Source organism: Aegilops tauschii, chromosome 3 (assembly GCF_002575655.3).
Source record: "Aegilops tauschii subsp. strangulata cultivar AL8/78 chromosome 3, Aet v6.0, whole genome shotgun sequence".
NCBI classification, from domain to species: Eukaryota; Viridiplantae; Streptophyta; class Magnoliopsida; order Poales; family Poaceae; genus Aegilops; species Aegilops tauschii.
Genome location: NC_053037.3, coordinates 32558246 through 32585835, shown reverse-complemented (window position 1 = coordinate 32585835; position 27590 = coordinate 32558246). Strand labels below are relative to the sequence as shown.

The 27590-nt window shown below is 42.4% G+C and overlaps 1 protein-coding gene across 1 annotated transcript; it reads left to right on the top strand.

Moving 5' to 3' along the window:
* The first annotated feature begins 6575 nt into the window (after positions 1–6575).
* On the top strand, positions 6576–27290 carry LOC141042666 (uncharacterized). The gene is made up of 3 exons (XM_073511531.1): positions 6576–7107; positions 7237–8773; positions 27209–27290. The coding sequence occupies exons 1-3, from the start codon at positions 6576–6578 to the stop codon at positions 27288–27290; spliced, it is 2151 nt and encodes a 716-aa protein (XP_073367632.1).
* Positions 27291–27590: the final 300 nt, after the last annotated feature.

Below are 27590 nucleotides of genomic sequence, written 5' to 3'. Positions count from 1 at the left end.
CGTGACGCTGTCGCGGCCGGTGACCCTCGCCTCACGCGCGTCCGCGGTTAGGGAGGGTTGCCGATGGGGACGACGGCTGCCGCGCGTGGCGATACGCCCCGGGCGTTGCGCTGCGCCGCGCCACAAACCATGGGACTCTCGGACACCGAATATAGCTTTTCCTAACTCATCGGAGCCCTTTGCATGTGCATGGCCCCTCTTTCTCTCTTTTCCTTCTCACACAACACATGCATGCCTACATTATCTTTCCTCTCTGCTCAAACTTCGTTACTTTTAGTTTTCTTTTGACAGTTTAGATGGCTCGTATCTTTAAAATCAAAATTTTGTTTTTGAAACTTTGTATATATTTGAACTCCTCACGCCAAGATCTTTAGAACAAGATCAGTCTTGGATGATATTTAACACATATTTGTTAACTGAAATTGAAATATGGTTTTTTAGAAGCTTATCAGTGTTTTCAGTGACGAACTTTGCTGGAAACAGTGAAGAACTTTTCATTTTCATTGTAAGGTGCTAAATTTACAGAATCGGGAGTTGAAGAACATTCTGAACGGTGGGTCTGTACTTTGTTAAAAATATTAAAGAACTTTGCTAGAAAATATATTTGGAACCGAAAAACTTTATAAACATCTTGCCCGAACTTTAATGAAAAGTTTAAGGAACTTGTTTGAGCACGCACGATTTAATTTTATCTTGGGCTCGCAATTTAATTTGAAAGTTATGGTGACACATTATTTTCCTAGCAAATATCTAACCATATTTCTTAGATGAATGAAATCATAAATTAACCATGTACTTAATGGTACAGTAGTCCACCGAGGCCTTCTGTATCCCGTGTCAGATACTCCCTCCGTTCCTAAATATAGGTCTTTCTAGAGATTTCAACAAGTGACTACATACGAAGCAAAATGAGCGAATCTATACTCCAAAATATGTCTATATACATCCGTATGTGGTTGTCCATTTAAAATCACTAAAAATACTTATATTTAGGAACGGAAGGAGTAGTATATAGTACAGTTTAAAAGGCAAGTGAAGATCTTTGTGCCAGAAAATGGGGCCTATTTATTTGTCCTGCATGCTTGATAGTTAGAACAAAAAAAAATTCCAGATTTCAAAAAATATTCATGAATTTTATTTTTTTACTAGATTTCAATAAATGTTCATGGCTTTGAAATTATTCATGATTTTAAGACATGTTCCTAGAGGTGAAAAAATGTTCACGGTTTTGCAAAATGTTCTCAAATTTTGCATGCACAATAAACATTTGTGAAAGTATGGCACAATTTTTTTTAGAATTTTTAGAATTGTTTATAAATATTTTGGATTTTACTGCTCCTGGCTATACTATTGTGGGGCTAAATGAATGTAGGTTTTTGTCAATCCTTGATGAAATTAATGTGGGGCTAAATAGGAATGTCGTTAACAAATGTGTATTGGAAGTGTAGAGATCGCATTTGGGTGAAATTAAAAACGCCAAGAGTACTTGCTCACATACTCATGTCCATCTAGTCGGTAAACGAAAAACTTGTTTGTGCTTATGCTGTAAACACGTAGGTATCAACCATTTTTGTTCAAGCTTCATTACTTTTGATTTGTCTCGACGTACACGAACCAATGAGACATACAATGATGAAATCGTTACTCCAAAATTGCTGGAAAAGCTGGTTTACAAAGATTAGAAAAGGTCTGATCTCTTGCTTATATTATTGGCATCTCCATGTTCTCTTGGATTACTTCAACGGCGCTTATAATTAACTATATGGGACAACAACAGTTGTTGTCGTCATTGCAAAAGGCCCCGGGAACCGGCGGCATGTCGTCGCCACCGCAGAACTTCTTGCATCGCTCGTCGGTGCAGTTTGGAAAGTGTTTGGAGTAGCATGAAGCCGGCAGGGGAAAAGAATGGGGCTCATCCATCTGCATATGGGTGCAAAGAAACAAACGATGGAAAAAAAAGTAAAGATTAGATATCTAATCTGACAAAAAATGCTTCATCATCTGATCTCGACGGCGACTTTGCAAATTAGATAGAAAATTTAAGTGATTAACCTCTTTGCGGGCGTCGCATGAGGAGGGAAGGGTGGCAGCCATGACCAGCATGAGGGCGGCCATGAAGCAGCACAGGGCGCTCGTGTTCTTCTTCAGCATCACCATGATCGATGTACAGTACAGGAGGAGGCTAACCACACTTAACGTAACTACAGCTCCTTTTCTCGGTGTTGTTATTTGTGATTTGTTGTGTTGTTTATATATAGACCCGTAAGTACATTGGTGTGTCTGCCTAGCTAATTTTAAGTATGAATTAAATGTTTTATTAATGCTTTAATTATAGTAACAAATAAATGGATATATATCTCTTTTTGCGGGGAATGGATGTATATGTTGTGCATGGACATGTGGATAGCTACTGCATGGATCCTCATGGAAGAACTTATTAATTGTGATTAATTAAAACATATATTTGATGACTATTTTTTATTCATATTTAAGTGTTTTTCAAATATATTTTTAGCCGCAAAATATGCTAGAGTAGGTTTTTTTATTTGAGAATCTTTTTTTAGGGGTTTTTATTTGAGAACCTTTGTTCTCTGCATTTGGTCGAGTGGAGAATTGAGCCCACGAATCACAGTACTGCAGCCCAGTTGCTTCATGGGTTAGCCCCAAAAGTAAGGCCTATCCAGGGAATGTCCGTTCACAGAAACGCAAATGGAGCGGCCCAACTAGCATGGCAGCTTAAAGGACAGCCCAAATTAGATGTTTTTTTTACTAGATTAAGAGAAAATAAAAGGAAATCCCCAATTAAAGGTACCCAGTGGTGGAGCATCATCAGAACCATCCCGGGCACGGGTACCCCTTCCAAGTGAAATGTGTTAATCTTCCGCCCACTTTGACCACCCTAAGTTTTTATAGGCCATGCTCCCACATTTCGACACACTTGAATTTGGTTTACGCTCCGCCACATTTTGACACCCTAAAACTCCTCTAATGGCGACAAGTGGCATAACAGCGACGTGTCGGCGGCTCGTTCTGACAACGGCAATGGTCGTTCGGTGGTCCATGGACCTCGATGTAATTTTTATTATGTTTGAGGTGTTTTGTACTTCCGGTGAATCTTTATAATAGATTTGATCCTTTTCGCAAAAATAAAACATATACGCACCACTTAGCATCACATAGAGTTTTGGTAAATTTTCCCCACGAGTTGAAAGGGATTGAAGAGTTGTCAGGTTTTTTTTTTGTGAAATCTATTTAAAAATAGCTCTTGAACCGAGCAACCAAATTATGAATCGTTTTTATCATTGTGTCTCTCGTATTGAGATCTTCAAAACTAGATCACATATTAATAAATTTTAACAAGCTTCTTTTGGATGGACCTTGTACTCCTGAAGATAACAAGTGCTTCTCGCAGTAACTTAGGTACTTATACTCTCCCATACAATGCACTTTTAAGCACTACAACTTGTATTACCATGCAATGCAACTTGTGCTCCCTTCATAGTACACACATGTACTTCACCCATGGTGCAAACATGTACTCCCTGGCGCGAACATGTACTCCGTGTTGTCCACATGGACATATACTCCCTAGCGCAAACCTGTACTCCCTGTCGTAAACATGGACATGTACTCCCTATCATAAACATGGACATGTACTTCCTGATCGTGCAACACACCTGTGATGTGCCCGCTACAACATGATATGTTGAGATGACATGGTTGCATGTTGAGAGAAATAGGTTAGTGAGTATCACCTAATTAGTTATATAGGACATGAGCTCTGTGCAGGGCATATGATGACATCAAAATATAAGGGAGATTTTGCCAAACAATTGATAAAAAAATCTAAGGCAAACTTGTTTTGATCATAACGACTGTCTTCGTAAATAGCTAAACCAAGGTGGCTCCAAAGATAAAATCAGCCAGGAAAAACTCCAACTCGAGAACTTTAGCTATATGTAAGTTGATTGAGTTTTAAATTTGGGTAACTCAATTTTCCGACCGTTAGTTCTTTTGTTCAAATTTGTGCTGTTTTTTTCCTAGTGTTGTTTAATGGCTTCTTGGGCTGAATTTTTGACTTCCCCTGTTTGGGGTTAGTCGGTTTTCCTATTGGGCTTGAAGTACGTTACCCAATATTTTATCTTTTCATTTGTATTTTTTTTGCTTTGCTTTTCTCCTTTCTTTTTTGGGATCAATGCCACTAATTGATTCTTCCGTAGAAAACTCAATTTTTTATTTTCTTTTACTTTTATTTCATTTACTTTTCCACATTAAGGGTAATACAAATGCCACAAATTCATTCCTTGTTAGCATTTTTATATGAAATTTCACTATTCTATGCTTATTCATGCATATTATAAAAAATCACAGTTTTATGTGTAAACAATGTGAATTTTTATCATTATTTAATTATTTTATTTTATTTCTTTTTAAAGGGTAATTCCAATTCCACTAATTCATTTTTTCTTATAAATATTCATTTTTTATTTTAGTTTTTATTTTATATTATTTCTTATTTAAGGTAATACCAATGCCTCAAATTTAGTCATTCTTAGAAAACTCCTTTTTTGCGAATATTCCACTATTATATGCTTATTCTTGCATTTTATAAAAAAAACCACAATTTATCTGTAAATTATCTGCAAAATTTGTGATTACTTTTCTTTTCATTTTCCTCTTCTTAAAGGATAATACCAATGTCACTAATTCATTCGTTTTTAGAAAACTTTATTTTATTATTTTATTCATTTTAATGGTGCCACTAGTCAATTCCTTCTTAGAAAACTTGTGTCTCATGCTCGATCGACTTATAGACATTACTTCATGTGACTGCCAAAGGAGATTTGCCCCCAAAGAACGATAGATATGTTTTGCCAAAGGAGATCTGCCCAGAGCGCAATAGAGGGGGAAAACATGTGTCAAGGAAGATCTGCCCAAAAGTACCATTCTGTGCTCATATATGCAGGATTCCCATGTATTTACGGTCCATAAGGGTTGGTGTGCTTCGTCGTCCAAAAAACATGTTCCGTGGGCGAGATCAAGTTCGTGGCAAAAAAGGAACTAGTGCTTAATGAGATCTGCGCATAATGCATTTGCCAAAGGCCAGATTTGCCCACAGTACAGAAGAGGGGAAAAAACATGTGCCAAAGGAGATCTGCCCAGAAGAACTACGTGTCACATACATATATGAAGGATTTGAATGTTCATAAGAGGCTCAATTTCCGGCTCTTATCTTGCTACCTAGCTTAAACACAGCCACACAGGCACGCACGATCGACAAAGCAAAGCCAAACCAGAAAGTGAAATGGAAAATTAGAGAAGCGACAGTCCCAGACATGAATGCATGCATGGCATGCACAGCGCACGTACACGCTCAGTTGAGAAGCTCGAACAGTGGCTCCAGCGCCGCCTGCGCGAGGCCAGCAGCGGCCACGGCTGCCGCCGGGAAGCGCTGGTGCACGAAGGACAGGAGCAGAAGAGCCACGGCGGCAAGCCAGAGCAAGAACCCGGTGACGGCGTCGGCGCCAGCCTTGCTGCTCGGAGGCGGCGTGGCCCGGAGGAGGAAGGAGACGGCTAATAGCATGTACGCGGCGGCGTAGAGGCGGAGGCGGCGCTCCATGTTGTGCTGACCATCGTCGACGCCGACGTAGTACTGCTGTGCCGTGGCCAGGAGAAGGTTGCGGAGGAAGGCCGCCATTTTTCTGAGTGTGTTAATTAAGCTGCACTGTATACCAGACTGTTGGAGTGTTGGGATTAGCAGGGGCAATTGTATATATAGCCCACATGATGTTGGAACGATCAAGTACAGCGAAGAACATGTAGTCTGACTTGGAGCTCATTGTTTAATAGAGCCGAATCGCGTGTAATAACCAGTGGCTGGGTCGTGTGTAATAACCAGTGGCTGGGTCGTCGTCGCTCGTACGACATCGACCCCCACGTCACCAGGCAACCAGGAATATTTAACTACACAGGCCCATCTATTCTCTTATTTTTCTTCTTGTGTAACAATTAGTTGGGCCACTACTGGGCCATATCGCAAAAAGAAATCCAAAATCCCTTAACTGATCGCACTAGTTGATCTTGATCCCCAAATTATGTGATCTCGTTGGCTCCTTCACGCATGCCTCTCCAATGACCGTGGGCGGCCGCCGCAGCGCATCGCCTTCAGACTTGCTGTCCCGGACTCCCGGCGCCGGTGATCTTTGGCTGGACTCTGAACGTGAGACGTGAGTAACGACCACGTTAGGCCGTCAGGCGAGCCGCGAGCGGCGCACCTGCGGCTGCACACGAATTGTCCGTCTGAAACTCTGAATCAATCGATCAATACTACTGCACTAGTCTGCACTCTGTATCCTGATCCAACACAACTACACAAGGCAAGGCCCTCCACTTTTCTACTTCTACTTGTTTGTTTTATGTGCAAAAACAACAATACAGTTCATTATTTTCCAAATTTTCTCTCACTAGCAATATTAAGATTTAGGATGTAGGAGATTATTTTTATTAAGAATAAGAATTGCATATTTCCCTTTTCTTAGCAATAGATTTATTTTGTCAGGTCATTGGTTTGATAAATGGATAAATTTGTGAAGAAGTGGCAGTCCAACTCAAATGTTGCAAATACCACACAACAGCAATCACCTGCGAATGAGGAAGAACAAACTCCTATTGATTCTCGAGCCGCTTTGGAACGTGTGTTAATTAATAGCAATGCAAGGCCGCGCCCAGCTAAAGAAAAAGAGGAAGTTAATACATCTAATCTTCCGCCAGATCCTGCAAATCGCATGCCAATTTTCCAGTATAGTGCCAAAGTATGTGATGATGTGCGAAGAGCATACCTCCTGAGAGGCCCGTTCCAACCAACAGGACATGCTTTCCTTCAAACAGATTTCAGTGGAGTTCAACGTCGTTTTAATGAAGAGTGGTTCAAGGATCACAAGTCTTGGTTGGAGTACAGTACAAAGGAAAATGCAGCATTTTGTCTTTGTTGCTATTTGTTTCAGAATGAAAGTCTAGGCCATGGTGGTGGAGATGTATTTTCAACAAAGGGGTGGAAAAGTTGGAATAATGTAAAGAGATTGGATATTCATGTTGGGGGTCCTTCAAGTACTCATAATCAGAACATGAAGAGATGTGATGATCTAATGAACCAGAAGCAATCCATTGGAGCTGTCTTACACAAGTGAACAAAGAAATCCAATATAGAGTACCAAACTTGGCTGATTGCGTCAATAGATATTGCAAGGTTGCTTCTTGTTTTGGGCTTGCCATTTCGAGGTCATGATGAAAGCGAGTCTTCTTTGAGGAAGGGGAATTTTCTAACTTTTTATGAGTGGTATGTTGCACGTTGTCCTGATGTGGCTGCTGTTGCTTCGAAGAATGCTCCTCAGAATTTAAAGTTGGTTTCTTCGACTATCCAGAAACATATTGTGAAAGCTTGTGCGATAGAAACAGTGAAAGCAATCATAGAAGATCTGGGAGATGAATACTTTGCTATATTGGTTGATGAATCTCGTGATGTATCTCACAAGGAACAAATGGCTCTTGCTATAAGATATGTTGACAAAAGGGGGTTTTCAGTGGAGCGTGTTATTGGCCTTTCTCATGTTACTCAAACAACTTCTCTTGCTCTCCAACAAGCTATTTATGCAGTGCTTAAAAAACATAACCTTAGCCCTTCTCGAATTCGTGGCCAAGGCTATGATGGAGCTAGTAATATGCAAGGGCATTTGAATGGTTTGAAAACTTTAGTAATGGAAGATTCTAGGTCTGCTCATAGCATCCATTGTTTTGCCCATCAGCTTCAGCTCACACTAGTTGCAGTCGCAAAAAACCATGAAGATGTGGTATGGATTTTTGAGTGGATGAGTGTTCTTCTCTCCACAGTGGGAAATTCTTTTAAGAACAAAGATATGCTTAGAGAGAAACAAGCAAAAAGAGTCCAGACGGCACTGCAGAATGGAGAACTGGAAACTGGTAGAGGTTTGAATCAAGAACTTGGACTTAAACGAGCTGGGGATACTCGTTGGGGTTCTCATTTCAGCTCTCTCTTGAATATGATTGTTATGTTCCCCTCGGTAATTGAAGTTGTAGATGATAATGCACAAAACGCCAGCAAAGCTCTCGATAGGATTAAAGCAAAGGGTGTTCTGGACGCTATTCAAACATTTGACTTTGTTTTCATGATGCACTTGATGAAGGCTATACTTGGGATTACTAATGATCTAAGCGTTGCTTTGCAAAGGAAGGATCGGGACATTGTGAATGCCGTGTCGTATCTTCACACAACCAAAAGAAGGCTACAGGAAATGAGAAACCAAGGTTGGGAAGGTATGATTAAAAAGGTTACTGATTTTTGCATTGAACAAGATATTGAACTTTCTGATATGGATGTTATGCATATTCCCCGAGGATCGAAATCAAAGCGTAAGGTTCAGACTGATGGCATATCAAATAAGAATTACTACCAAAGTGTGATGTACACCATTATTGATATGTTACGTGTAGAGATTGATGACCGCTTTAGTGAAAGCAGCACAACCTTGCTTCTTGGGATGGCTTCTTTGGATCCTTCTGATTTGTTTGCTAATTTTGACAAAGAAAAAGTGTTAGCAATGGCTTGTTTGTATCCAGATGATTTTGGGAGTGAAAGCAAGATTGAAGATCTTAGTGTCCAACTTGATAACTTCCTTGAAAATGTTTGTGATGATTCAAGAATCTCCAATTTGAAAGGGGTTAGTGATCTTTGCAGAAAACTGGTCGAGACAAAGAAGTACAATACCTTTCCTCTAGTATTCCTTTTGGTAAAGCTAGCATTGATCTTGCCGGTGGCGACGGCAACAGTTGAGAGAGCATTTTCCGCAATGAAATATATCAAGTCTGATTTGCGCAATAGAATAGGCGATGATTTCTTGTACCATTGTCTCATAACTTATGTTGAAACCGATGTATTTCAGTCTATTAGTACTGATGCTATTATGCATACATATCAATGTATGCATCGTCGTAAAGTACTACTGCCATAGATATGTTGGTTTGTAATAAAGGTACGATGTTTTTATTCCTGTTTATGATCTATTTTTTTAATTAGTGAAGCTTGACATCACATGGTTTTGATCCTGGCACCGCCACTGATAATAACAGTTCATACCTTGACGATAGTTGATAACTCAATGATATCAACTGCAAGTACTCCCTTCATTTCAAAATAGATGACTCAACTTTATAAGTTAGTATAAAGTGGAGTCATCTATTCTGGAACGAAGGGAGTAGGTTCTAATTGAAATATAGCTGTGATAAGCAGTGATCAAATATTTATTTTTAAGGGAGTAGGAGTACATCTCATGTGGCCCATATATAATAAACTGTACGGACACACTTGTCGATTTGAATTTTTCTGCTTAAGATGCCCTCGATCGGCGGTTCATCTGCTCTACGCGCGTGTGCGTGGGGAATATTTGCAAGGGTGTTGGTGCGGCCGTCAAACGGGAATGAGTGCTGAAGTCACACTGCGTGAGCTCACACTGTCGTAACGTCGGCACGGAGTCCCCCATTATTAAAAGGAAGGCAACGTAAAGGGCCAGAATTGATAAATATGATCTCGAAACGAAAGTATTTCATAAACTGAACTGTCGATGAAAATATTTCAACCAACTGATCTTTTTGTGTAGCATCCGACAGTTAGACGCCACACTATATTGTGTAAAGTCTGACTGACAGGCGCTACAAATCTTGTTTGTTGCAGCGCCTAGACGAAAGGCGTTGCACAATGACTTCGCATTTATGCGCCTGGTCAGCTCCAGTTTGCTCTCTATACTGGCCGAGGCTTGCTAAATTAAATATTGCAGCGTCTAACATCTAAGCATTACACAGTGTGCAGCGCCTCTTTGTCAGGCGATGCACAATGAGATATACTACCTCCGCATTCCCCCTTCCTTGAGAAAGCGCTTGACCCCAAGCCGGTGCATAAGGAAAACGAGTCTTCAGTTCGATGAGGCCCAGGTATAAGACCAGAGAGGAACTTCACAGCGTCCGCTTAATTAAGGCCGTGCAATGGGTTGCTCCAGCCATGCTGCCGTTCCATTTTGGTTGCATGCAAAGCAATCATAGCTCGTCCCGTGCTTGCTCCGGGAGAAAAAACCCATACACTGCATGGATGTTGCTTGATTGGTTGCATGCGGAAGAGCTCACGGGAGAGAGTGCAGAGCGTGGGGTTCAAAGGATTAAATGTAGCCCAGAGTAATTAATCCCATCGCAGCCAATACGTCTCATTTCGTTCAGACGTTGTAAAACCAGGTGTGTAACGTCGCACAGTGTAATGTGATGTCTAGCTGTCGGACGCTGTGAAATATTTTCACTAACAGCTCGGTTTGTGAAATACTTTTGTCTCGAGGTCAATTGTGTCCATTTTACCACGTAAAGGAGAGTCTTGCCTTATAATAATAAAAAAGGAGTAAACTCACGCGCAAAAACAGAATCGTTCTTTTTTGCATCAAACTAGGGCTTTATTTAACGTAATATTATTTTGTTACAATCTGCCCGTAGGCCATCAACAAGAAAGTCTGGGCTCTTCTCAAGCCAGCAGTCGGTGTCCTCCAAAGCACAAGCAAGTTGTGCACAGAGGTGAGCCGGATAATTAAAATTCCTATTGACATGGTGCACCGAAAAAGACACAAAATGAAGAACTATCTCATCTAGTTATCTGAAGATAGGCGTTGCAACAGAACATGAATTGTCGCGCAAGTTCCACTGGGTGACCAACTCCACGCTATCGACCTCCATGATCACATGTGACATCCCGCGTAGCCGAGCAAAGATAACACCCTCCCGGAAGGTGAGTAGCTCGGCGATGAAAGGATCAGAAACTCAAGCTAATGGCTTGCACCACGCACCGATGAAGGCTAGGTGAGATCGACCAACACCGCCAGCTCCGCCTGTCAAAGCATCTGGGTAAACCGAACCATCAGTGTTGATGGTAATCCACCCCACATCGGGGGGGGGGGGGGGGGTGTTCCAGCCTGGCCCAACGAGCACCCTTGGACGGCGATGTTGGGGAACGTAGTAATTTCAAAAGATTTCCTACGATCACGCAAGATCCATCTAGGGGATGCATAGCAACGAGAGGGGATAGTGTGTCTACGTACCCTCGTAGACCGTAAACGGAAGCGTTATAACAACGTGGTTGATGTCGTCGAACTTCTTCACGATCCAACCGTCCTAGTACCGAACGTACGACACCTTCGCGTTCAGCACACGTTCAGCTCGGTAACATCCCGAGAACTCTTGATCCAGCAAGGTGTCGGGGAAGTGATGAGTTCCTTTAGCACGACGGTGTGGTGACGGTGATGGTGATGTGATCCGCCCAGGGCTTCGCCTAAGCACCGCGAAGATATGACCGAGGGTGTATATCGTGGATGAGGGCACCGCACACGGCTAAGACAATGTCTGTTGTACCTTTGGGGTGCCCCCTGCCTCCATATATAAAGGAGGGAGAGGGAGAGGCAGCTGGCCCTAGGGGGCGTGCCAAGGTGTGGGAGTCCTACTAGGACTCCCTAGTCCTAGTAGGACTCCACCTCCCTTTCGGTGAGGGAAGGAGAGAGAGGAGGGGGGGGGGGGAAGGAAAGGGGGGGCCGACCCCCTTCTCCTTATGGAAGGAAATATGCCCTAGAGGCAATAATAAAGTATTATATATTTCCTTATATCATGATAAATGTTTATTATTCATGCTAGAATTGTATTAACCGGAAACATAATACATGTGTGAATACATAGACAAACAGAGTGTCACTAGTATGCCTCTACTTGACTAGCTCGTTAATCAAAGATGGTTATGTTTCCTAGCCATAGACATGAGTTGTCATTTGATTAACAAGATCACCTCATTAGGAGAATGACGTGATTGACTTGACCCATTCCGTTAGCTTAGCACCTGATCGTTTAGTATGTTGCTATTGCTTTCTTCATGACTTATACATGTTCCTATGACTATGAGATTATGCAACTCCCGTTTACCGGAGGAACACTTTGTGTGCTACCAAACGTCACAACGTAACTGGGTGATTATAAAGGTGCTCTACAGGTGTCTCCAAAGGTACTTGTTGGGTTGGCGTATTTCGAGATTAGGATTTGTCACTCCGATTGTCGGAGAGGTATCTCTGGGCCCACTCGGTAATGCACATCACTATAAGCCTTGCAAGCATTGTGACTAATGAGTTAGTTGCGGGATGATGTGTTACGGAACGAGTAAAGAGACTTGCCGGTAACGAGATTGAACTAGGTATCGAGATACCGACGATCAAATCTCGGGCAAGTAACATACCGGTGACAAAGGGAACAACGTATGTTGTTATGTGGTCTGACCGATAAAGATCTTCGTAGAATATGTGGGAGCCAATATGGGCATCCAGGTCCCGCTATTGGTTATTGACTGGAGACGTGTCTCGGTCATGTCTACATAGTTCTCGAACCCGTAGGGTCCGCACGCTTAACGTTACGATGACAGTTTTATTGAGTTTTGATGTACCGAAGGAGTTCGGAGTCCCGGATGAGATCGGGGACATGACGAGGAGTCTCGAAATGGTCGAGACGTAAAGATCGATATATTGGACGACTATATTCGGATTTCCGAAAGGTTCCGAGTGATTCGGGTATTTTTCGGAGTACCGGAGAGTTACGGGAATACGTATTGGGCCTTATTGGGCCATACGGGAAAGAAGAAAAAGGGCCTCAAGGGTGGCCGCACCCCTCCCCTTGGTCTGGTCCGAATTGGACTAGGGAAGGGGGGCGCCCCCTTCCTTCCTTCTCTTTTTCCCTTCCTCTTTTCCTATTCCATATGGGAGGTGGAATCCTACTAGGACTAGGGAGTCCTAGTAGGACTCCACACTTGGTGCGCCCCCTCCTAGGGCCGGCCTCCTCCTCCCTTGCTCCTTTATATACGGGGGCAGGGGGGCACCCCAAAGACACAACAATTGATCATTGAGATCTCTTAGCCGTGTGCGGTGCCCCCCTCCACCATGTTACACCTCGACAATACCGTTGCGGAGCTTAGGCGAAGCCCTGCGTCGGTGGAACATCATCATCGTCACCACGCCGTCGTGCTGACGAAACTCTCCCTCAACACTCGGCTGGATCGGAGTTCGAGGGACGTCATCGAGCTGAACGTGTGTAGAACTCGAAGGTGCCGTACGTTCGGTACTTGATCGGTCGGATCGTGAAGACGTACGACTACATCAACCGCGTTGTGATAACGCTTCCGCTATCGGTCTACGAGGGTACGTGGACACCACTCTCCCCTCTCGTTGCTATGCATCACCATGATCTTGCGTGTGCGTAGAATTTTTTTTGAAATTACTACGTTCCCCAACAGTGGTATCAGAGCCAGGTTTTATGCGTTGATGCTATGCACGAGTAGAACACAAGTGAATTGTGTGCGATATAAGTCATACTGCTTACCAGCATGTCATACTTTGGTTCAACGGTATTGTGAGATGAAGCGGCCCGGACCGACATTACGCGTACGCTTACGCGAGACTGGTTTCACCGTTTGGAGCACTTGTTGCTTAAAGGTGACTGGCGGGTGTCTGTCTCTCTCACTTTAGTTGAACCGAGTGTGGCTACGCCCGGTCCTTGCGACGGTTAAAACAGCACCAACTTGACAAACTATCGTTGTGGTTTTGATGCGTAGGTAAGAACGGTTCTTGCTAAGCCCGTAGCAGCCACGTAAAACTTGCAACAACAAAGTAGAGGACGTCTAACTTGTTTTTGCAGGGCATGTTGTGATGTGATATGGTCAAGACATGATGTGATATAATGTGTTGTATGAGATGATCATGTTTTGTAACCGATTTATCGGCAACTGGCAGGAGCCATATGGTTGTCGCTTTATTGTATGAGATGCAATCGCCATGTAATAGTTTTACTTTATCACTAAACGGTAGCGATAGTCGTAAAAGCAATAAGTTGGCGAGACGACAACGATGCTACGATGGAGATCAAGGTGTCGCGCCGGTGACGATGGTGATCATGACGGTGCTTCGGAGATGGAGATCACGAGCACGGTGCTTCGGAGATGGAGATCACAAGCACAAGATGATGATGGCCATATCATATCACTTATATTGATTGCATGTGATGTTAATCCTTTATGCATCTTATCTTGCTTTGATTGACGGTAGCATTATAAGATGATCTCTCACTAAAATTTCAAGATAAAAGTGTTCTCCCTGAGTATGCACCGTTGCAAAAGTTCTTCGTGCTGAGACACCACGTGTTAATCGGGTGTGATAGGCTCTACGTTCAAATACAACGGGTGCAAAACAGTTGCACACGCGGAATACGCAGGTTAAACTTGACGAGCCTAGCATATACAGATATGGCCTCGGAACACAGAGACCGAAAGGTCGAGCGTGAATCATATAGTAGATATGATCAACATAGTGATGTTCACCATTGAAACTACTCCATCTCACGTGTTAATCGGACATGGTTTAGTTTCTTTGGATCACGTAATCACTTAGATGATTAGAGAGATGTCTATCTAAGTGGGAGTTCTTAAGTAATATGATTAAATTTATCATGAACTTAGTCCTGATAGTATTTTGCAAATTATGTTGTAGATCAATAGCTCGCGTTGTTGCTTCCCTGTGTTTATTTTTTGTTCCTAGAGAAAAATTATGTTGAAAGATGTTAGTAGCAAAGATGCGGATTGGATCCATGATCTGAGGATTATCCTCATTGCTGCACAGAAAAATTATGTCCTTGATGCACCGCTAGGTGACAGACCTATTGCAGGAGCAGATGCAGGCGTTATGAACGTTTGGCTAGCTCAATATGATGACTACTTGATAGTTTAGTGCACCATGCTTAACGGCTTAGAATCGGGACTTCAAAGACGTTTTGAACGTCATGGACCATATAAGATGTTCCAGGAGTTGAAGTTAATATTTCAAGCAAATACCCGAGTTGAGAGATATGAAGTCTCCAACAAGTTCTATAGCTAAAAGATGGAGGAGAATCGCTCAACTAGTGAGCATGTGCTCAGATTGTCTGGGTACTACAATCGCTTGAATCAAGTGGGAGTTAATCTTCCAGATAAAATAGTGATTGACAGAATTCTCTAGTCACCATCACCAAGTTAGTAGAACTTCGTGATGAACTATAGTATGCAAGGGATGACGAAAGTAATTCCCGAGCTCTTCGTGATGCTGAAATAGACGAAGGTAGAAATCAAGAAAAACATCAAGTATTGATGGCTGACGAGACCACTTCAAGTGTTGATGGTTGACAAGACCACTAGTTTCAAGAAAAGGGCAAAGGGAAGAAGGGGAACTTCAAAAGATCGGCAAGCAAGTTGCTACTCAAGTGAAGAAGCCCAAGTCTGTACCTAAGCCTGAGACTAAGTGCTTCTACTGCAAAGGGACTGGTCACTGGAAGCGGAACTACCCCAAGTATTTGGTGGATAAGAAAGATGGCAAAGTGAACAAAGGTATATTGGATATACATGTTATTGATGTGTACTTACTAGTGTTTATAGCAACCCCTCCGTATTTGATACTGGTTCAGTTGCTAAAGAGTAGTAACTCGAAAACGGGAGTAGCAGAATAAACAGAGACTAGTAAAAGATGAGGTGACGATGTGTGTTGGAAGTAGTTCCAAGATTGATATGATCATCATCGCACACTCCCTATACTTTCGGGATTAGTGTTGAAACTAAATAAGTGTTATTTGGTGTTTGCGTTGAGCATGAATATGATTTGATCATGTTTATTGCAATACGGTTATTCATTTAAGTTAGAGAACAATTGTTGTTCAGTTTACATGAATAAAAACCTTTTATGGTCATACACACCAACGAAAATGGTTTGTTGGATCTCGATCGTAGTGATACACATAATCATAATATTGAAGCCAAAAGATGCAAAGTTAATAATGATAGTGCAACTTATTTGTGGCACTGCCGTTTGGGTCATATTGGTGTAAAGCGCATGAAGAAACTCCATACTGATGGAATTTTGGAATCACTTGATTATGAATCACTTGATGCTTGCGAACCGTGCCTCATGGGCAAGATGACTAAAACGCCGTTCTCCAGAACTATGGAGAGAGCAACAGATTTGTTGGAAATCATACATACAGATGTATGTGGTCCGATGAATGTTGAGGCTCGTGGCGGATATCGTTATTTTCTCACCTTCACAGATGATTTAAGCAGATATGGGTATATCTACTTAATGAAACATAAGTCTGAAACATTTGAAAAGTTCAAAGAATTTCAGAGTGAAGTTGAAAATCATCGTAACAAGAAAATAAAGTTTCTACGATCAGATCGTGGAGAAGAGTATTTTAGTTACGAGTTTGGCCTTCAGTTAAAACAATGTGAAATAGTTTCACTACTCACGCCACCTGGAACACCACAGCATAATGGTGTGTCCGAACGTCATAACCGTACTTTATTGGATATAGTGCAATCTATGATGTCTCTTACCAATTTACCACTATCGTTTTGGGGATATGCATTAGAAACAACTACATTCACGTTAAATAGGGCACCATCAAAATCCGTTGAGACGATGCCTTATGAACTGTGGTTTGGCAAGAAACCAAATTTGTCGTTTCTTAAAGTTTGGGGTTGCGATGCTCATGTGAAAAAGTTTCATCCTGATAAGCTCAAACCCAAATCGGAGAAATGTGTCTTCATAGGATACCCAAAGGAGACAGTTGGGTACACCTTCTATCACAGATCCGAAGGCAAGACATTCGTTGCTAGGAATGGATCCTTTCTAGAGAAGGAGTTTCTCTCGAAAGAAGAGAGTGGGAGGAAAGTAGAACTTGATAAGGTAACTGTACCTGCTCCCTTATTGGAAAGTAGTTCATCACAAGAAACGGTTCCTGTGACGCCTATACCAATTAGTGAGGAAGTTAATGATGATGATCATGAAACTTCAGATCAAGTTGTTACTAAACCTTGTAGGTCAACCAGAGTAAGATCCGCACCAGAGTGGTACGGTAATCCTGTTCTGGAGGTTATGTTACTAGACCATGACAAACCTACGAACTATGAAGAAGCGATGGTGAGCCCAGATTCCGCAAAATGGCTTGAGGCCATGAAATCTGAGATGAGATCCATGTATGAGAACAAAGTGTGGACTTTGGTTGACTTGCCCGATGATCGGCAAGCAATTGAGAATAAATGGATCGTCAAGAGGAAGACAGACGCTGATAGTAGTATCACTATCTACAAAGCTAGAATTGTCGCAAAAAGGTTTTCGACAAGTTCAAGATGTTGACTACGATGAGAGTTTCTCACTCGTATCTATGCTTAAGTCTATCTGAATCATGCTAGCAATTGCCGCATTTTATGAAATATGGCAAATGGATAAACAAAACTGCATTCCTTAATGGATTTATTAAAGAAGAGTTGTATATGATGCAATCAGAAGGTTTTGTCAATCCTAAAGGTGCTAACAAAATATGCAAGCTCCAGCGATCCATCTATGGACTGGTGCAAGCATCTCGGAGTTGGAATATACACTTTGATAAGTTGATCAAAGAATATAGTGTTATACAGACTTGCGGTGAAGCCTGTATTTACAAGAAAGTGAGTGGGAGCACTACAACATTTCTGATAAGTATATGTGAATGACATATTGTTGATCGGAAATAATGTAGAATTATTCTGCAAAGCATAAAGGAGTGTTTGAAAGAAGTTTTTCAAAGATAGACCTCGGTGAAGCTGCTTACATATTGAGCATCAAGATCTATAGAGATAGATGAAGACGCTTGATAAGTTTTTCAATGAGTACATACCTTAACAAGATTTTGAAGTAGTTCAAAATAGAACAGTCAAAGAAAAGAGTTCTTGCCTGTGTTACAAGGTGTGAAATTGAGTAAAGACTCAAAGCCCGACCACGGCAAAAGATAGAAAGAGAATGAAAGTCATTCCCTATGCCTTGGCCATAGGTTCTATAAAGTATGCCATGCTGTGTACCAGATCTATTGTATACCCTACACTGATTTTGGCAAGGGAGTACAATAGTGATCTAGGAGTAGATCACTGGACAGCGGTCAAAATTATCCTTACTGGAATAAGGATATGTTTCTCGATTATGGAAGTGACAAAAGGCTCGTCGTAGAAGGTTACGTCGATGCAAGTTTTGACACTAATCTAGATGACTCTAAGTCTCGGTCTAGATACATATTGAAAGTGGGAGCAATTAGCTAGAGTAGCTCCATGCAGAGCATTGTAGACATGGAAATTTGCAAAATACTTACGGATCTGAATGTGACAGACCCGTTGACTAAAATTATCTCACAAGCAAAACATGATCACACATTAGTACTCTTTGGGTGTTAATCACATAGCGATGTGAACTAGATTACTGACTCTAGTAAAACCCTTTGGGTGATGGTCACATAGAGATGTGAACTATGGGTGTTAATCACATGGTGATATGAATTATTGATGTTAAATCACATGGCGATGTGAACTAGATTATTAACTCTAGTGCAAGTGGGAGACTGAAGGAAATATGCCCTAGAGGCAATAATAAAGTATTATATATTTCCTTATATCGTGATAAATGTTTATTATTCATGCTAGAATTGTATTAACCGGGAACATAATACATGTGTGAATACATAGACAAACAGAGTGTCACTAGTATGCCTCTACTTGACTAGCTCGTTAATCAAAGATGGTTATGTTTCCTAGCCATAGACATGAGTTGTCATTTGATTAACGAGATCACCTCATTAGGAGAATGACGTGATTGACTTGACCCATTCCGTTAGCTTAGCACCCGATCATTTAGTATGTTGCTATTGCTTTCTTCATGACTTATACATGTTCCTATGACTATGAGATTATGCAACTCCCGTTTACCGGAGGAACACTTTGTGTGCTACCAAACGTCACAACGTAACTGGGTGATTATAAAGGTGCTCTACAGGTGTCTCCAAAGGTACTTGTTGGGTTGGCGTATTTCGAGATTAGGATTTGTCACTCCGATTGTCGGAGAGGTATCTCTGGGCCCACTCGGTAATGCACATCACTATAAGCCTTGCGAGCATTGTGACTAATGAGTTAGTTGCGGGATGATGTGTTACGGAATGAGTAAAGAGACTTGCCGGTAACGAGATTGAACTAGGTATCGAGATACCGACGATCAAATCTCGGGCAAGTAACATACCGGTGACAAAGGGAACAACGTATGTTGTTATGCGGTCTGACCGATAAAGATCTTCGTAGAATATGTGGGAGCCAATATGGGCATCCAGGTCCCTCTATTGGTTATTGACCGGAGACGTGTCTCGGTCATGTCTACATAGTTCTCGAACCCGTAGGGTCCGCACGCTTAACGTTACGATGACAGTTTTATTGAGTTTTGATGTACCGAAGGAGTTCGGAGTCCCGGATGAGATCGGGGACATGACGAGGAGTCTCGAAATGGTCGAGACGTAAAGATCGATATATTGGACGACTATATTCGGACTTCGGAAAGGTTCCGAGTGATTCGGGTATTTTTCGGAGTACCGGAGAGTTACGGGAATACGTATTGGGCCATACGGGAAAGAAGAAAAAGGGCCTCAAGGGTGGCCGCACCCCGCCCCTTGGTCTGGTCCGAATTGGACTAGGGAAGGGGGGCGCCCCCTTCCTTCCTTCTCTTTTTCCCTTCCTCTTTTCCTATTCCATATGGGAGGTGGAATCCTACTAGGACTAGGGAGTCCTAGTAGGACTCCACACTTGGTGCGCCCCCTCCTAGGGCCGGCCTCCTCCTCCCTTGCTCCTTTATATACGGGGGCAGGGGGGCACCCCAAAGACACAACAATTGATCCTTGAGATCTCTTAGCCATGTGCGGTGCCCCCCTCCAACATGTTACACCTCGATAATACCGTTGCGGAGCTTAGGCGAAGCCCTGCGTCGGTGGAACATCATCATCGTCACCACGCCGTCGTGCTGACGAAACTCTCCCTCAACACTCGGCTGGATCGGAGTTCGAGGGACGTCATCGAGCTGAACGTGTGTAGAACTCGGAGGTGCCGTACGTTCGGTACTTGATCGGTCGGATCGTGAAGACGTACGACTACATCAACCGCGTTGTGATAGCGCTTCCGCTATCGGTCTACGAGGGTACGTGGACAACACTCTCCCTCTCGTTGCTATGCATCACCATGATCTTGCATGTGCGTAGGAATTTTTTTGAAATTACTACGTTCCCCAACACTTATCCTATTCGGCCTCCTGCCCAAGGAGGGGGGGGGGGGGTGCACCAGCCCCTTGTGGGCTGGTGTGCTTCCCTCTTATGGACCATAAGGCCCATAACTTCTCCAGGGCGGTTCCGGTAACCTCCCGGTACTCCGAAAAATACCCGGAACGATCTGTAACTCTTCCGGTGTCCGAATATCATCATCCAATATATCAATCTTTACCTCTCGACCATTTCGAGACTCCTCGTCATGTCCGTGATATCATCCGGGACTTCGAACAATATTCGGTCACCATTCACATAACTCATATAACACTATATCGTCATCGAACGTTAAGCGTGCGGACCCTACGGGTTCGGGATTGATGTAGACATGACCGAGACAACTCTCCGGTCAATAATCAATAGCGGATCCTGGATGCCCATATTGATTCCTACATATTCCACGAAGATCTCTTCGATCGAACCGTTATGACAACATACACAATTCCCTTTGTCTGTCAGTATGTTACTTGCCTGAGATTCGATCGTCGGTATTCCCCATACCTAGTTCAATCTCGTTACTGGCAAGTCTCTTTACTCATTCCGTAACACACCATCTCGTGACTAACTACTTAGTCATTTGCTTGCAAGGCTTATTATGATGTGTATTACCGAGAGGGCCCAGAGATACCTCTCCGACATTCGGAGTGACAAATCATAATCTCGATCTATGCCAACTCAACAAACACCTTCGGAAATACCTGTAGAGCATCTTTATGATCAACCAGTTATGTTGTGACGTTTGATAGAACACAAGGTATTCCTCCGTTATTCGGGAGTTGCATAATCTCATAGTCGAAGGAATAAGTATTTGACATGAAGAAAGCAACAACAATAAAACTGACACGATCAATATGCTAAACTAACGGATGGGTCTTGTCCATCACATCATTCTCCTAATGATGTGATCCCATTATCAAATGACAACTCATGTCCATGGCTAGGAAACCATAACCATCTTTTGATCAACGAGCTAGTCTAGTAGAGGCTCACTAGGGACACAATGTCTGTTTATTATTCACACGTGTATTTGAGTTTCCGGTCAATACAATTATAGCTTGAACAATAAATCTTTATCATGAATAAGGAAATATAAAATAATAACAACTTTATTTTTTCCTCTAGGGCATATTTCCATTAGTCTCCCACTTGCACTAGAGTCAGTAATCTAGTTCACATCGCCATGTGATTAACACCCATAGTTCACATCGCCATGTGACCAACACCCAAAGAGTTTACAAGAGTCAATAATCTAGTTCACATCATCATGTGATTAACACTCCAAGAGTTCTAAGGTGTGATCATGTTTTGATTGTGAGAGATATTCTTAGTCAACGGGTCTGCAACATTCAGAACCGTGAGTACTTTGCAAATCCTTATGTTATACTATAGATGTTATTATCACGCTTTATCTAGAGCTATTCCAAATGACCGCTCCAATTATACATATCTGGTTTGCTACTCCAAGTTATCCAGATCGGTGTCAAAGCTTGCATCGACGTAACCCTTTACGACAAACTCTTTATCACCTCCATAATCGAGAAACATTTCTTTAGTCCTTTAGTTACTAAGGATAATTTTGACAGCTGTCTAGTGATCTACTCCTGAATCACTCTTGTACCCCCTTTGCCAGACAGGTGGCAAGGCACACATTAGGTGTGGTACACAGCATGGCATACATTATAGAACCTATGACTGAGGCATAGGGAATGACCTTCATTCTCTTTCTATCTTCTGCTATGGTCGGGCTTTGAGTCTTACTCAATTTTATACCTTACAATACAGGCAAGAACTCCTTCTTTGACTGATCCATTTTGAACTCCTTCAAAATCTTGCCAAGGTATGTACTCATTGAAAGTCTTATCAAGTGTCTCGATCTATCTCTATAGATCTTGATGCTCAATATACAAGTAGCTTCACCGAGGTCTTTCATTGAAAAACTCTTATTCAAGTATCCCTTTATGTCATCCAGAAATTCTATATCATTTCCAATCAACAATATGTCGTCCACATATAATATCAGAAATGCTACAGAGCTCCCACTCACTTTCTTGTAATACAAGCTTCACCATAAGTCTGTACAAATCCATATGCTTTGATCACTTCATCAAATCGTATATTCCAACTCCGAGATGCTTGCACCAGTCCATAGATGGATCTCTGGAGCTTGCACACTTTGTTAGCACCTTTAGGATCGACAAAACCTTCTGGTTGCAACATATACAACTCTTCTTTAAGATATCCATTAAGGAATGCAGTTTTGACATCCATATGCCAAATTTCATAATCATAATATGCGGCAATTGCTAACATGATTCGGACAGATTTAAGCATCGCTACGGGTAAGAAAGTCTCATCGTAGTCAACTCCTTGAACTTGTCAAAAACCCTTTGCGACAAGTCGAGCTTTGTAGACAGTGATATTATCATCAGCGTCTGTCTTCCTCTTAAATATCCATTTATTCTCAATGGCATGCCGATCATCGGGCAAGTCCACCAAAGTCGTACACTTTGTTCTCATATAGGGATCCTATCTCAGATTTCATGGTCTCATGCCATTTGTCGGAATCTGGGCTCGTCATAGCTTCTTCATAGTTCATAGGTTCGCTGTTGTCTAACAACATCACTTCCAGAACTGGATTGAACCACTCTGGTGCGACACGTACTCTGGTCGACCTAGGAAGTTCAGTAGTAACTTGATCTGAAGGTTCATGATCAATATCATTATCTTCTTCTCTTATTGGTGTAGGCATCACGGGTACAGTTTTCTCCGATGAACTACTTTCCAATTCGAGAGGAGGTACAGTTGCCTCATCAAGTTCTATTTTCCTCCCACTCACTTCTTTCCAGAGAAACTCCTTCTCTAGAAAGGACCCAGTCTTGGCAACAAATATCTTGCCCTAGGATTTGTGGTAGAAGGTGTACCCCATTGTTTCTTTAGGGTATCCTATGAAGATGCACTGCTCCGCTTTGGGTTTGGGCTTACCAGGCTGAAACTTTTTCACATAAGCGTCGCATCCCAAAACTTTAAGAAATGACAACTTTGGTTTCTTGCTAAACCATAGTTCATACAGTGCCGTCTCAACGGATTTTAGACGGTGCCCTATTTAACGTGAATGTAGATGTCTCTAATTCATAATCCCAAAATGATAGTGGCAGATTGGTAAGAGACATCATAGAACGCACCATATCTAATAAAGTACGGTTATGACGTTCGGACACACCATTACGCTGTGGTGTTCCAGGTGGCGTGAGTTGTAAAACCATTCCACATTTTCTTAAATGAAGGCCAAACTCGTAACTCAAAATATTTGTCTCCGCGATCATATCATAGAAACTTTATTTTCTTGTTACGATGATTCTCTACTTCACTCTGAAATTCTTTGAACTTTTCAAATGTTTCAGACTTGTGTTTCATCAAGTAGATATACCCATACCTACTCAAATCATCTGTGAAGGTTTAGAAAATAACGATACCCGCCGCGTGCTTCAACACTCATCGGATCGCATACATCAGTATGTATTATTTTCAATAAGTCATTAGCTCGCTCTATTGCTCCAGAGAACGGAGTTTTAGTCATCTTGCCCAAGAGGCATGGTTTGCAAGCATCAAATGATTCATAATCAAGTGATTCCAAAAGTCCATCCGCATGGAGTTTCTTCATGCGCTTTACACCAATATGACCTAAACGGCTGTGCCACAAGTATGTTGCACTACCATTATCAACTTTGCATCTTTTGGCATCAATATTATGAATATGTGTATTACTATGATCGAGATTCAATAAGAATAAACCATTCAGTAGGGTGCATGATCACAAGAGATATTATTCATATGAACAGAATAACCATTATTCTCTGACTTAAATGAATAATCGTCTCGCAATAAACAATATCCAGATATAATTTTTATGCTCAACACAAGCACCAAATAACCATTATTTAGGTTTAATACTAATCCCAAAGGTATTACGAGCGTGACGATGGTGATCATATCACTCTTGGATACATTTCCAACACACATCGTCACCTCGTCCTTAGCTAGTCTCGTTACTCCGCAGCTCCTGATTCAAGTTACTAATATTAGCAACTCAATCGGTATCAAATACCTAGACGCTGCTACGAGCACTAGTGAGGTACACATCAATAACATGTATATCAAATATATTTTTGTTCACTTTGCCATCCTTCTTATCCGCCAAATATTAGGGGTAGTTCCACTTCCAGTGACCAGTCCCTTTGCAGTAGAAGCACTCAGTTTCAGACTTGGGTCTAACTTTGGGTTTCTTCGCGGGAGCGGCAACTTGCTTGTCGTTCTTCTTGAAGTTCCCGTTCTTTCCCTTGCCCTTTTTCTTGAAACTAGTGGTCTTTTTAACCATCAACACTTGATGCTCCTTCTTGATTTCTACCTTCGCCGATTTCAGCATTGTGAAGAGCTCGGGAATTATCTTCTCCATCCCTTGCATATTATAGTTCATCACGAAGTTCTAGTAGCTTGGTGATAGTGACTGGAGAAATCTTGTCAATCACTTTCTTATCTGGAAGATTAACTCCCACTTGATTCAAGCGATTGTAACACTCAAACATTCTGAGCACGAGCTTACTGGTTAAGCTATTCTCCACCATCTTGTAGGCAAAGTACTTGTCAGAGTTCTCATAACTCTCAACACGGGCGTGAGCCTGAAATACCAATTTCAGCTCTTTTAACATCTTATATGTTCCATGGCGTTCAAAACGTCTTTGGAGCCCCGACTCTAAGCCGTAAGACATGGTTCAATAAACTATCATGTAGTCATCAGATCGAGCTTGCCAACGTTCATAACGTTTGCATCAGTTCCTGCAATAGGTCTGTCACCTAGCGGTGCATTAAGGACATAATTCTTCTGTGCAGCAATAAGGATAAACCTCAGATCACGGACCCAGTCTGCATCATTGCTACCAACATCTTTCAATTAAGCTTTCTCTGGGAACATATCAAAAACAGGGGAGCTACAACATGAGCTATTGATCTACAACATAATTTGCAAAAACTATCAGGAATAAGTTCATGATAAATTAAGTTCAATTAATCAAATTACTAAAGAACTCCCACTTAAGTAATCATCCCTCAGATTATCTTAAGTGATACATGATCCAAATCAACTAACCCGAAACCGATCATCATGTGAGACGGGATAGTCATCAATGGTGAACATCATCATGTTGATCATATCTACTATATGACTCATGTTCGACCTTTCGGTCTCCAGTGTTCCGAGGCCATGTCTGTACATGCTAGGCTCGTCAAGTTTAACCCAGGTATTCTGCGTGTGTAAAACTAACTTACACCCGTTGTATGTGAACGTAGAGTCTATCACACCCGATCATCAAGTGGTGTCTCAACACGACGAACTGTAGCAATGGTGCATACTCGAAGAGAACACTTGTACCTTGAAATTTAGTGAAGGGATCATCTTATAATGCTACCGTCGTACTAAGCAAAATAAGATGCATAAAGGATTAGCATCACATGCAATCAAAATATGTGACAATGATATGGCCATCATCTTCTGCTTTTGATCTCCATCTTCAAAGCATCGTCATGATCTCCATCAACGTGTCGTTGCATAGTCGTCTCGCCAACTATTGCTTCTCCAACTATTGCTAACGTTTAGCGATAAAGTAACGCAATTACATCGTTCTTGCATCTCATACAATAAAGAGACAACCATCAGGCTCCTGCCGGTTGTCATTATATAATACAAAACATGATCATCTCATACAACAACTTATATCTCATCATGTCTTGACCAAATTACATCACGACATACCCTGTAAAAACAAGTTAGACGTCTTCTACTTTGTGGTTACAAGTTTTACGTGGCTTCTACGGGTTTCTAGGAAGAACCGTTCTTATCTACGGAAAAACAACCACAACTTTGAATTATCAAGTTTGCTGTTTTAACCTTCTCAAGGACCGGCCATAGTCAAATTTGATCCAACTAAAGTAGGAGAAACAGACACCCGCCAGCCACCTTATGCAAAAGCATGTGTCGGTGGAACCAGTCTCACATAAGCATACGTGTAAAGTCGGTCCGGGCCGCTTCATCCCACAATGCCGCCGAATCAAAATAAGACGTTGGTGGTAAGCAGTATGATCATCACCGCCCACAAACACTTTGTGTTCTACTCGTGCATATGATCTACGCATAGACCTGACTCAGATGCCACTGTTGGGGAACGTAGTAATTTCAAAAAAATTCCTACGATCATGCAAGATCCATCTAGGAGATGCATAGCATCGAGAGGGGAGAGTGTGTCTACGTACCCTCATAGAGCGTAAGCGGAAGTGTTATAACAACGCGGTTGATGTTGTCGAACTTCTTCACGATCCAACCGTCCTAGTACCGAACGTACGACACCTCCGCGTTCAGCACACGTTCAGCTCGGTGACGTCCCGCAAACTCTTGATTCAGCAAGGTGTCGGGGAAGTAATGAGTTCCGTCAGCAAGATGGCGTGGTGACGGTGATGGTGATGTGATCCGCGCAGGGCTTCGCCTAAGCACCGCAAAGATATGACCGAGGGTATATCATGGAGGGGGGCATCGCACACAGCTAAGACAATGTCTGTTGTACCTTTGGGGTGCCCCTGCCTTCGTATATAAAGGAGGGAGAGGGAGAGGCAGCCGGCCCTAGGGGGCGCGCCAAGGTGTGGGAGTCCTACTAGGACTCCCTAGTCCTAGTAGGACTCCACCTCCCTTTCGGAGAGGGAAGGAGAGAGAGGGGGAGAAGGGAAGGTGGGGCCGGCCCCCTTCTCCTTGTCCTATTCGGCCTCCTGCCCAAGGGGGGGGGGGCGCACCAGCCCCTTGTGGGCTGGTGGGCTTCCCTCTTATGGCCCATAACTTCTCCTGGGCGGATTCTTCTCTATTTTTAGGGAATCGGTTAGAGTTTGCCTTAGGGTCTGTTAATGCTTCTGCTCCCAGCTTCGTCAACACCACGCATGAAGCTGAGGCGAACGCTCTGGCTCCAGGAAGCTGGAATCAAGAAGCTGGTGACCTGTCTTAGTGTAAAAAAAGGAGAAGTTGAGGAAGCAGCTCTTTTCCAGATCCATGAAAAGAAGAAGTTGGAGTTGAGGGGAATTACGCTGGGTTGCCACCGCCAAGTGAATTTCAGCGTACTGGTTTGAGTTTCTTTTCCGAACTCTCTATCGCGTGCGTTGGCAATTGGTATTGGACCCCAACCTGGCCTACCAATCCCGCCAAATGGGCTGGCAGCCCTGTGCCAAATGATAGAAAGCAGAAGCTACATTGCCGAACGCTTTCCAAGTCGGCACCTGAAGCGAGAAGTCATGCGAGAAGCTGAATC

Bases quoted from the DNA above. Each gene is read 5' to 3' on its own strand.
- LOC141042666 (XM_073511531.1), top strand. From the start codon at position 6,576: ATGGATAAATTTGTGAAGAAGTGGCAGTCCAACTCAAATGTTGCAAAT. The intron at 7,108-7,236 runs GTACTCATAATC...TTGCGTCAATAG, and splicing joins TCATGTTGGGGGTCCTTCAA to ATATTGCAAGGTTGCTTCTT. The intron at 8,774-27,208 runs GTACAATACCTT...TTCTGCTCCCAG, and splicing joins AAACTGGTCGAGACAAAGAA to CTTCGTCAACACCACGCATG.